The 12,434-nt window shown below is 36.5% G+C and overlaps 1 protein-coding gene across 1 annotated transcript; it reads left to right on the top strand.

The window, feature by feature from the left end:
• Positions 1-90: 90 nt before the first annotated feature.
• Positions 91-12,126, top strand: ppk17 (amiloride-sensitive sodium channel pickpocket 17). The gene is made up of 10 exons (XM_073092653.1): positions 91-117; positions 367-477; positions 1,361-1,492; positions 2,174-2,321; positions 2,755-2,949; positions 4,579-4,727; positions 6,792-6,919; positions 7,299-7,452; positions 8,335-8,430; positions 11,844-12,126. Exons 1-10 carry the CDS (start codon positions 91-93, stop codon positions 12,048-12,050), a joined length of 1,347 nt encoding a protein of 448 aa, XP_072948754.1. The 3' UTR covers positions 12,051-12,126.
• Positions 12,127-12,434: the final 308 nt, after the last annotated feature.

Genomic DNA, 12,434 nt, shown 5'->3' with positions numbered 1-12,434 from the left:
AGGTACTCTACCGACAAAGCCTCATAAATATTTTGGGAAAACATGATATTGGTCGACATACAGAAATGTAGTGAGAAAATAACTTTCGTTATGGCATCCATTTATCTTAGCACGGAGGTATGTTTGTATATCATTAATCTATGTATATTATTATGCAAATAACACAATTAATTACATGGGAAATTAGCAATAACTGTCACATTCGATTTTGAATTTTGAATTTCCACGCAATAACAAAATATTTTCTGGTTGGACCCTAGGCATATGTTTTTACATCATCATGCTTATTTGATTAATAATAATTACTCGATTAATAATTTAAGTTCTTTTAATTAAATTGTACATTGTAGATAATTTTAATTTTAGGTAATGGACAAAATAACAGCAATATGGAAGAAATGTGGTCATTGCTTAAAAGGTCCAAATTTGATAAAAACCTTGCTTGTGGGAGTGTGCATAGTTATGGTGGTTCAGCAGGTGAGTCGAAAGAAAAGTAAAAGACAGGTAAGTATAAAAATAGTTTAAGGACCTCTAATTAAATCTTCGTTGTAAAAGTCCTGATGTAGTACGGATATTGACCGGGTAGCTCCTAGGCACTTTTAATTTTATTTTGATTAGTTTTATATTGGAGCAGCAAACTGTGTCATAGGTACTAATGAACCTTGTCCCTGTAGTTCCGGGACTAGAATAGGGCTACGGTATCCTCTGCCTGTCGTAAGAGGCAACTAAAAGGGGGCTTCCGGAGTTGCGGGTGGCAAGAGTGGGAGCTCGAACCGCCCAGCCAGCGGCCCCGGAAAGGACGGCGATATGTGTGGTCGTATACAGTCGTACGCATCAGACGGTGTGGCGAGCGCCAAGCTCACCTGGGCGGAGCCCGACGGGGCAACGCGCTAAGAGGGCTCCGGTTGCGTTCCTTTGCAGATCCCGGAGCCCTCTACGTAGCGCCGGGGACGGCCACTGGGGGTTTTAGTGCGGTAAGAATCCCACATAACCCTACGTCGCTCCCACGACATCGGGTGCCTTTTGAAGGTTTCCCCCTCGTAAACAAAAAAAAAAGTGGTCGCTAATGAACCTAAACATCTAATCGACGAAGACTGTTCTTGATGACTTAAGAAAAAAACATACGAGTAAGCTTATATGAACCGTCTCTGGACAATTTATGTCTGCGACTGAGGACGATGGTCGGCGTCAGTCGACAACTACTATAGCTGCCGCCAGACAATGGCTGCTGGCGACTGAAGACTGGCAATGATACCGATCACAGATGAGTTGCTACTTCTGCGGGCTTAGATGGTCATCTCACAATTATTTTAGTAGCTGGTAACAATTAAGTAGCTGATTATATAATCCTCATTTGTAGATATCAGTTAGCATCCACAAACTAATCGACATTCCCATAACGACGTACGCGCATTTCGACTTCAACAAAACAATCGCCTACCCCAGTGTGACCTTCTGTCGGGAACCGCCCTACAAGTTTGAAAAAATGATGGTGAGTTAAAGGATTTGTACACTCATTCCTTAACTTCTAGGTTCCGTGAATTTAATTCAAATCATAATTTATCATTAAGACGGTCGCCTGGACGGGGTTTTCTTGGATCATCGCTGTTTATTTCGAAAAAAAAGAGTTATACAACCGCAATTTTCTGAAAAAATAATGCAATGGACGAAATTTTTTAGTTTTAAAATGATGTTCGTCCGAGAATCATTAAGCTAAGTTAAACCTTATTCAATTAAGTTTTGGAAAATAAATTATTTAACCTATTTAAACGGGTTTTAGAATAGTACAGAATTAATGACGAATTAACATCTTCTTCTTCTTAGCAGACGAGCATGCAGTCCACGTGATGGTAAGTGGCTACTGCCGCCCATGGACATCTGTAATCAACCCCAGATAGAATTAGATATTCCTACCTGAGGTCGGCCACAGATGCGCCGCTACCCCTGAGGAATTAAGCTGGAACGCCTCGGAAAAGTCTGTCTCCCTTACCACACCCTTCAAACCGGAACACAGCAGCGCCTAACGCTGCTGTTATTAGGTAGAAATAGGTGTGGCGGTGGTGCCGCCGGAGTCGAAACACATTTCTTTTTTTATCATTAGCATCAACAACAGCCGTTTTTAGAAGTACTTGATGAATTAATGAGTTTCTATTCATCAATCGTTTTATTTTAGAAATACGGACTGTACTCCCACCCTCGCTTTATTTCCACTTGGGTTGATTTTAACTTCTCCAGGAATTCCTTGAAACAGCTATGGGAGGATATAACGTACGATGAGGACGAATTCTTTGTGCATTATTCTCTCAACGGTTTATCTGATAGTAAGTAAACCTCTAAATTGTTATGGAGTTGAAAGCATTTTTTGCAAAGGCTAATCTCAATATTTTAATAAATATTAAGATTAAATTTTACTTTTTTGATTTAAATGTTTTTTGTTCTTGATGCTTTTGTGATTGACAACATGCTGGAATAAATAGTCAGACCCAAAAACGGTGGCTTTTAAATATAATATTTTTGTATTTATTTATTTATTTATTGCTTCATTAACAAAATTACATGCAACAAAACTTATAGATAACACAGGCCAAAAAAGAATAACATGGAATTTCAATTAGAAATGAAGACAGCTAGCATATAAGAGTACATAAACACACATAGATGTACACAACTAATTTACTACAATTGTCTACAATTTGTATTGAATCAAGCTGCCCTTTTTTGTTGAAAACTTTTTAAACTCAGTCTTTCTTCCAGATCTGAACCTTAGCTCGACTCTCGGCTTCACTTCTGGCCTGTGCTTTACTCTGACTCCTAAAGTTCCCATAAATCGCGCGACCCTAGCCTCTGGGTACGCCGTGACTCTGCAACACAACACTGATGCTGTCAGCACCAGCTCCTACCCCCCAGGGTATCATATGCATGTACACTATTCCAGAGAACCTTATACAGGTTAGTGGAACCTTTCAGAATAAATGTGAGGTTATTAAATAGTCTTCATAGGCTTGAATCTTCCACTAGTCGAATAGATCATTTAACGTATCAAAAATGATTCATCTGGAGCGCCAAAGTGGCAAATGCCTCATCAACTTTATTGTTATTATTTTTTATAATATATGCCGCTGATGAACATCTGCAATCAACATCAGATAGGATTATTTCTACCTTCGGCCACAGATACGCCGCTACCCCTGAGGACTAAGCTGGAACGCCTTGGATATGTATGTCTCCCATACCACACCCTTCAAACCAGAACACAGTAGCGCTTAATATTGTTGTTATGAGGTAGAAATAGGTGTGACGGTGGTGCCGCTGGAGTCAAACCACAAAGGGTTCTACCACCTTAAAAAAATTTCGGTACTATTTATAGGTAGTAAGCCTAATCACTTTCACCATTCATAGGCAGCAGTAGCCTCTTACCATCAGGTGGACTGCATGCTCGTCTGCTGCTGCTATATTATACAAAAAAAAATCTAGTATTTAACTCTGCTGCATTTAGACGTATAAAAATACAGTACGTAGAACTGCATACCGGACGTGATAATGTGAATGGATCCATAAAACTGCGTTCCCCACACGTCACGGCACGGTGTATTGACGTTACTATGTTCTGGTTAGTCTCCAGCTCTACGTCAGCTAATGGCAGCTGTACGTAGCGTTGGCAATTCCAATTCAGTTTCAAGGATAATTGGTGCATGTGTATTTAGATTGAGAGCAATTTTTACGCCGCTTTTCCCTTTGAATATAAGGAAAACCTATTAATGCTCGTAGTGAACGAACAGCCCACCTGGTGGTATCAGTGGCGGATTCATTGAAGGATTTCCTTTACAAACACTTTATTTAAGAAATAGGTGCGAAAGAAAGAGATCATCTTGTAAGGATTAAATTAAATATAAACATAAAACATCTCTAAAGTTCGACTTATTTCTGAACGGACTCTAAAAAGGTAATTGATAGATTCTTAAGTCCTCCTATTTCTGAAATATTTCTGCTCCATAAAAGTTCAGATTATGATATTTTTGTCGTGACACCTGTGGACTAAGTTGCATCGCCTGGTGTTTTTCTGGATTACTACATCCTTCAAATGACTACATAATTATTTTTTTATAAGATCGAAGTAACAAACGGCACGGTTCGTTCTTGCCACGGACGTGCAAGATGTGGAATGAACTTCCTTCTGAGGTATTCCCGGAACGCTATGACATGGAGCTCTTCAAAAAAGTTGCAAAAAGAGCTCTCTTTCAAAGCCGATGCATTGGCGACACCTCTGGTGTTGCAGGTGTCCATGGGCGACGTTAACTACTTTCCATCAGGTAGCACATCTGCTTTATCGTCAGGTTCAAATACAAAAAGAAAAAAAAAACAAATAACGATAAAGTTCACGTTCAAATTCAAACTCATGGTTTGTGTTACTGATACTTATAGACATATGTAATCAAATCAATACAAAGCGGTCATTTTTCCTAAATTCGATCACGCATACATTGTGTCTTTTGTGGACTAAGATCGCTTTATATGAAAGTCAGGCGATGTTGTCTTATAGCTGTGTTCTCTTACCTCCTCACTGTCCTTGCTCTCCAGAAGTCGAAGTCTATAACGGTGGCCTGGTGGACTACATATACGTGAACACAGGCGAGACTGTGGACGTAAAGCTGACAGTAGACCAGTACATCAAGATCAGTGATGAAGAAGACCCGTGCACTGACGCCCAGAACTACAGCGCTAATAGTGTAAGTGTAGATGTGTGTGTGTAATGTTAGTGGATAGTTATAAGAACTATGTAGGTGTCGCTACTATCTATGCCTTTAGATAAAGTCAAAATGAGTATCTTTCTGTTGAGAAGTAAAATTTAATGATAATAATGTAAATTTTGTGATTTTTAAATCCTTTTTTACCCGACTGCCAAGGAAGGGTTATGTTTTTCGCGCGTATCTTGTATGTTTGTCTTTCTTTATTTGATCCGATCTAACAAACGGCTGGATGAATTTCAACAGTTAAGGTGTCATTATATTTGTCTCTATAACCCGAGTGTCCTTAGATAGGTGTTAATAAAAAAAAGTCAAAATGGCGGATTTTTGGCGCGAAATAGTAACACATTTAAAAAAAAAAAGTTAACCGAACCTATCGAGTAGGGTATTAAATGAAAGGAAATTAAACGGAGATTATAAAAACATATTTGTATATATATAAAACAGCAAGGCGACTGACTGACTGACTAACTAAATGACTTTTTCATTTTTCAGAAATCAACGTAAAGCCTAAACCAAGGACCTTACAGTTCTGAAATTTTGCACATAGGTTCTCTATATAGCGTGAATAAGTACTAAGAAAGGCCTTTTGGAAATTCTACCCTTAAGAGGGTAAAATAGGGGAAAACTGTTTTTTTGAAATCCTTTAATTTTGAAGCAACTACTATAAAATTTTGTATTTGGCTTTCTGGATAGGAACAAGGACGCACTTATTTATCCTCATCCGAAAAATCAACCCCGTAGAGGGTAAAATAAGGGTTAAAAGTTCATTTGAATAATCGTCAAGTGATAAGGGTTGTTCACCCTTAACATTTTTTATATATATGACAACACAACGTTTGCCGGGTCAGCTAGTACATATACACTCGTATATACACATCGAGATGACTGTTTGACTAAATGAGTGAGTTGTTGTGCCAGAGATCAATGCAAAGGGAATTTTACACATAGGTTCTTTATATAGCGTAAATGAGCACTACGAGGATAAAATAGGTTAATATTGTTGAAAACATATTTTGTTTTTGAAGCAGACACCTACTTTAAAACTTTGTATTTGGCTTTCTGGATAAAAATTCCTATTTCACTGCTTTTGGAAATTCTACTTCAGCCGTTTTGGTGCAGGCGGGTTTTTGATTTTTTAAATTAATTACTTGTTAACCAAAATAATTTATTCGCTTTATAGGTAACACTCACTCACCTTTTATTAAAAATCGCAGAACTTTTATCCGCGAAGAAACCAATGGTATGAAGCACAATCCAAGCATTTTAATAAGAATTTGTTTGAGCTATGTTTAATGGGTAATTTTATTACTAAAATTTAGAATTATTGACTACCAACCAGTGAGATTTCATACATAATTTCGTTGCTACTAATTAATTTTATACATTCGTAGACATTAATAATAATTAGTTTCCTCTGCGATACGCAGCATAGACCAATCATTAATCTTGGAAGGGAAATCTCTTAGGTTCTAATCTGTATGTAAACGATATATTTACAGACACGGACAATGGCGAAAAATTCTTATTTACCTGTAAAAAGTATATTTATTATATTTATCGTAACTATCAAAAATATTACAGATGTTCTTTTAAAAAAAATATATATATATTTATAAAAATATAATTTTGTCCGCCACGGTGCGTGTCTGAAACGTTGTGTATGTATATTTTTTTTTTTTTTATAATGTAGGAGTAGCAGACGAGCATGCAGTCCACCTGATGGTAAGTGGCTACTGCCGCCCATGGACATCTGTAATCAACCCCAGATAGGATTAGATATACCTACCTGAGGTCGGCCACAGATGTGCTGCTACCCCTGAGGACTAAGCTGGAATGCCTCGGAAAAGTATGTCTCCCTTACCACACCCTTCAAAACGGAACACAGCAGCGCTTAACACTGATGTTATTAGGCAGAAATAGGTGTGGCGGTGGTGCCGCCGGAGTCGAACCACAAAGGGTTCTACCACCTTTAAAATATGTATATGTAAATTAATCTTTACATATCAAGATGTTCATTAGTATGTATTTTATAAATATTTCCAGTGCACAACTCAGTTCGTGTGGGACATGGTGACGGCAAAAGTTGGGTGTTCTGGACCCTGGATGAAAAGCGACCTGCCCTATTGCAACAATTACTCTGATATGGCTGAGCTTATTTCTGCTTATACCTAGTAAGTCACTTTTACAGTTGACTTAATTTTGCCTCGTGATTCTGAACTATAACCACATAGATAAAAGTAGTAGAACTTTTAGTAGTACGTATGCAAAACTTCTGGCTAATAATTATTTTACGCTAGGATTCCTGAGTCGTCAACACTCAAAGACAGCCATCCTATGTAAGACCCAGAATAAAATCTATCTAAAATCGAAATCTATCAATTAAATTTCTGTCTGGATTTGAACCCAGAACTTATACCTAAGAAATGTACATTAATCGCTTATCTACACAGGTCGTCGAAATTTGAGCGTTTGTTATTTTCTTCACTTCGTTGCATTCTTGTATTTAAAAAAAAAATCTGACTAAAAGCCTGGGTAATCCATTATTTGTAGCGTATACAAGAACCATGAATACACTGGGTGTCCACGGATCTGCCGCTCTTATTTATACAACGCCTTCGTAACGGCCAGGCAGAGCTTCTTCCGATGGGACTCTTCACAACGGCAATGGTTTATCAGTACTGGAGACACTCCGTTATTTACACAGGTAAGCTTAAAATATTTGCAATGAAAAGGGAATACCGATTTACTAATGGAAACTAGTGCGCATTGTAGCTACTGAGAGGTTCGGTGAAGAATTTAAAAGTATTTTAAGCAGTAAAGGTGGACCAGTCCTACCACCGCCAGTATGATTTTTACCATGAAGCATGTCTGCGTTTTCGTGGAAAGGTGTGCTTGCTGGCTGGCTGGCTTACATATGAGGCGATTACGTCAGACGTTTCGGGTAATTTTCCATAAAAGGCCTATATATTTCTGGGATGAAAATAACTTTGATTACTTCTATTACATTGATCTGCGTGACAATCATAATATTTTGTGATCTTCTCTGAAATACAGAATCATTAAAAATATGATTAAAAAGTGAAGTATGATTCTCTGAAGTAATACAATTTTGAAATGAGATTTCATGGCAATAAAAATTTATAATATGTTACCCTTTGCCATAAAACAATTGACATACAATCAGTTTAAAAACAAATCGACATTATGGCTTGTGCTTAAACTTTAAACGTTTTATTGTATTAAAGATTATTTAGATTTAAGGAAAATTGACATTCAAACTTCATTTAATGACTATATAATGTAACTAATGCTTCTTGACATCAATAACTGTATAATATTCAAATTATATTGCAATCAATTCTTTTAATTATTGACACTGATATACATAGAATTTAAGTTATGTTAGTAAGTAGGTAAATTGTTTTTAATTACTAATAGTACAAAATTTGCACGCCGACCCGGCAGAATGAGAGAAAATTTGTAGCTATAAGACCTTTGTTAACCTTATTCTATGCAAATAAAGAATTATGAATGAATTATGAATTAGAGACTTACATTTTAGTTATGTGTACAGAATTGTTCGCAGGTGTACATACATTTCAACAGCATGATGGTGTCGGTGTATGAGGAGCGCTATAATTATGACTGGAATCTGTTTTTGTCGGATCTTGGTGGTAGTGTCGTAAGTATATTTTTTGTATAAACAGTAGCAGATAATTTCTTAAGTTCAGAGAATTACTTAAGTTATTCAGAGCAGATCAGTACTTAAGTTAGCGTTGTGATCGAAATCTGGGATTGGAACTTTGACCCCTAGGGTTTCACCTTGCGAGTAAGGTTTGTATTGGCGTCTTTGACTTTTAGAGGTGGCCATATTCGTACTGGCTTTAACCGTAAATGAATATTTGACTAACTAACCTAACAGTTTAAAAAATGTTAAAGATGTGTGAAGTCTAAACAATCAAGATGTATGGTATGGTCATTGCCGTCTATGAAAATCCTTAATCAACTGCAGATAGGATTGAAATCATACCTTAAGTTAACCATAGATGAACTCCAGAAGACTAAGTTCAAACGCCTGTGTGTTTTTAATACATACTATTAAAATAAAACTATATCTTGATCCAATTTACAACTTTTATTCTTCCGCGCAAAATACAACTCTAACCTCAAGAGCGTTCGTGTTTTCTTTTTTTTTATGGTAATACGGTCGAGTAACGCATACAGCCAGTGACTATATAAATGAGCACTTATCATTATAAAAATAACATATCATGAAAATAACACAAATTAATTAATTAAAATAATACTATAATTAAATAATTTAAATATATTTCTAACAATACTAATTATATAATTGCCTGTGTGCGTCATATAACACCCATCAAATAAAAACAGCAGTGTGTCAAGGCAAAAATAGGCGTATCACAGTCTAATCATAAACTTTAAATACTAGATAGCATGTATGTTGATTCACAGTAATAAATACAACGTATTGAAATAGCTAAACTGTCGATTGATGTGTATTTGTATGTGACATTAGGCAGACGTCATATCTGAATCATTAGACGAACATGTCCATGTTTTCGCACTGTAACTACGAGTTAGTAACGAAATAGACACTAAATTTTAATAAGCACACAGTTTTCTTGCGAATAAGTCAACTGAGTAACATATATGAGCTATTTAAGTAATTTGTTACAATGTTGTAATAACCTTGAAATAAAAATTGAACATGTTATAAAAATATCTACCTATTTCTTGCATATTATTCATGAAATCGGAGTAAGCGAGTTCATTGGTCATTGTCACATGGATATCTATAATCGACCCCAAATAGGATTGAAGATTGAGCTTTATTTTAGTCCATGAGAGCTAAGGCAGAACGCACTGTGTACGAGTTTAGTCGGAAATACCCATCTAATACCAGGTCATGAGTTTAGTAATTAATCGCATTGTACTGTAAATTGCTGAACTAGACAATTTATCTTAAATCTTTCGAATAATAATAATAATAAAATCACGACTCAAAAATGTATATCTGAACGCAACGCGTAATTTAGGGTGCGATCAATAATTGCATGTCCTTTGGGACTCTATTTAGTTACGTCAATGTTTCGCACATAGACATACCATGGTGTTTGGCTACCGGCCAGGTGGTATACGGCCACCATCGAAACATTTACCGTCAAGATGAATTAGTGGGTACCCCGTAAATCTGAGCCGAGATGTTTATTTTCAACCAACCGATGGACAAGTTAAATATGAATGGGATTTGCGTTATATCTTCACAAACTGAAGATTCTGATAATTGAGATTTGTTGAAAGCTTTTTAAAATAAGGTTTAATAGTTAAAATTGAACGGTTTTTCTTGGTTCATGCAGGCGAAACCTTTACACTTGATTTGGTTTCTTTTTCTGTTTATGGTTGCAGCAATACAGTGTTTTATTTAAAAAATAAGTATTTTAAAAAAAAGAACGTCCAAAGGTAGAGTGTTTTATGGTCGATATGACTTGTTTGATTGTGCTGTTGTGGTATGGTTTGAAGGATGCGTTCAGACATAGGCAACTAGGCATATTGTTTGGAATTAGGTTCCAACGTATTCGCGTTATAATTACTCAATGTTTCCAATTTTGTCTAGAAAAGATCGAAATTTCAAAAAGCGAGTAAGAAAAATTGACATATGTCGATTTTTGGTGGGAAAATATTGGATAGAGTCATTATTAATATTGACCGTTAATAATGACTATTCAATAGGAATAGCAATCCATCTTTAATCGACTCTTAGGACTATACTGTGATTATTTACTGATGTCCAATGCCATGCGATGTGCCAGTTACCACTTACTACCAAGTGGACTGCTTCTCTAGCGGACTAAGGGGCGGGTCGGTCAAATAATGAAGGTGGTAGAACCCTTTGTGGTTCGACTCCCGCGGCACCACCGCCACACTTATTTCTGCCTAGTAACAGCAGTTTTAAGCGCTGCTGTGTTCCGTTTTGAAGGGTGTGGTAAGGGAGACATACTTTTTTTTTATCTTAGTCCTCAGGGGTAGCGGCGCATCTGTGGCCGACCTCAGGCAGGAATATCTAACCCTATCTGGGGTTGATCACAGATGTCCATGGGCGGCAGTAGCACATACAGATCAGGTGGATTTCATGCTCGTCTGTTACTCACATATTATATTTAAAATAAATATAGTTTAAAAAACTAAAAAACACGCTTTTATGTTAAAATCAACTAAAAAGCAAAAAATAATCTTCAATCTAGGAATCAATTAAGGAACAGTAAATAGTATAATTGTGGAAAAAGTGTGGGGTGCTCCATTTATCAGGTTCGAAAAGCGCCCCACACTTTTTCCACAATTATACTATTTACTGTTCCTTAATTGATTCCTAGATTGAAGATTATTTTTTGCTTTTTAGTTGATTTTAACATAAAAGCGTGTTTTTTAGTTTTTTAAACTATATTTATTTTATTATTTTTAGTATTTGTTGTTATAGCGACCACCATCATGCATCGTTTGTAAAAAAATCAAGTGTCTATCTATTACGGTTTAAGAGATAAAGCCCTGTGACTCAAGAACAGACAGCGGAGGGTTTCGTTTTATCCTTTGAGTACGGAATCCTAAAAATCATTCTACAAGATGGCATTATAGATATGTTTCAGTACATTTGAGTTATAGGGAAATAATATTATTATTTTCCAAAGCTAAAAATCAATCTAGTAACTTTGCCTGAACGCTCCATAAGGCGCTTTCTCTCGCCTCGAAAATCGTTAATCCTGAGGATATTGATAAGGACAATGGTACAAAATTATTAAAATCGTGTATTTTCATCGGTCCTCAATAAATCTACAAAGTTTGAACGTAATCTGGCCGTTTAAAGTGGGTCAAAATCGCGCCCAAAGAAGTCGGTTACAAACATACAAACAAACATACAGGTGAAGCTAATAAAAAGCGTGTAAAAAAATACAGTTGCTGACACATTTGTAATTTTGTAAAATCAAATCCACTTTTTACACTGGGGGGGGGGGGGGCTCCATTCAACTGTCCGCCGCGCCACCGGACTGTCTAAATGTTTCTATTTTGTTTTCGCAGGGATTCCTTCTAGGCCTGTCCGTAATAGGCCTTATGAGCATCTTGACGAATATCTGGTACATGGTGAAGTCTTCAATCGTCTCAAAACGGATGGAGAAAGATTCCACCAGCATCAAAACCTCTGTCACCACCACGGACTTGGCAACCATCAGTGATGACCATGATTATAAGAACCGATTTTGGAATAACAACTTTTTGAGTTATTGAGCTTTATTGAGTTACTTACTATTTTAGCGCTACTGATTTTTTTAATCGGTATTGAGTTATGAAATATATTGCATAGTTTACGGCTTAATAAAATATATGCATTGCATTACTATTTTTCATTATAGTCTTTCATATCCTATTTAGCTCCCTTGGGACGTGACTTCCCATTAGGTAACGTCGCTATTCTGGATGGATCTGGACTATTGGTACCCAGTTCAACTACATACTCTGTACTACTTGAAAAACAAATTTCACATGATTTGATATGAAATATACTGTACCAGCTATGCCTATAATTACGTAATTGGAGGGCATTGCGAGATAAAAACATTACATATTCTTAGAGATCTCTCATGTTGCTGCAATATTAACTATATTTTTTCT

Source organism: Epargyreus clarus, unplaced genomic scaffold (assembly GCF_041222505.1).
Source record: "Epargyreus clarus isolate Ecla_fem2 unplaced genomic scaffold, WU_Ecla_fem_2.2 ptg000004l, whole genome shotgun sequence".
NCBI lineage: Eukaryota > Metazoa > Arthropoda > Insecta > Lepidoptera > Hesperiidae > Epargyreus > Epargyreus clarus.
The sequence above is the reverse complement of the archived record's forward strand: the minus strand, read 5'-3'. Positions and strand labels throughout refer to the sequence as shown.